At 59.6% G+C, this 250-nt stretch overlaps 1 protein-coding gene across 1 annotated transcript in view; it reads right to left on the bottom strand.

Moving 5' to 3' along the window:
- SLCO4A1 (solute carrier organic anion transporter family, member 4A1) overlaps positions 1-207 on the bottom strand; it is a gene marked incomplete at its 5' end in the record, with an annotated part of 11,653 nt that extends 11,446 nt beyond the window's left edge. Inside the window, 1 exon segment of the mRNA XM_010073498.1 lies at positions 3-207. Coding sequence (XP_010071800.1) covers positions 3-207 — 205 coding nt within the window.
- Between the last annotated feature and the right edge of the window lie 43 nt (positions 208-250).

The following is a 250-nucleotide window of genomic DNA, read 5'->3' as shown; positions in this document are numbered from 1 at the left end:
CGCTCGATGGAGGTGATGACCGTGTTGATGAAGCCGTTCACCGTCATGCCTTGCAGGAAGGAGGCCACGCAGAGGAAGAACAAGACGCCCTTGGATGTGTTAAAGAGCTGTAAGCACCCGGGGGTGAACCCCCCCCAGCCGCACGCCAGTTCCTCCCCTTCAGCCGAGATGTATTTAATCCCTTCGCCGAATTGGGTGTCATCCCCTCTCGGGGTGGCGGAGCAGAGGGGTTCAGCACATGAGTCGGAGG

The sequence above is a fragment of the Pterocles gutturalis genome, unplaced genomic scaffold (genome assembly GCF_000699245.1).
Source record: "Pterocles gutturalis isolate BGI_N339 unplaced genomic scaffold, ASM69924v1 scaffold20282, whole genome shotgun sequence".
Lineage (NCBI taxonomy): Eukaryota > Metazoa > Chordata > Aves > Pterocliformes > Pteroclidae > Pterocles > Pterocles gutturalis.
This window is presented reverse-complemented; position numbering and strand designations above follow the sequence as displayed.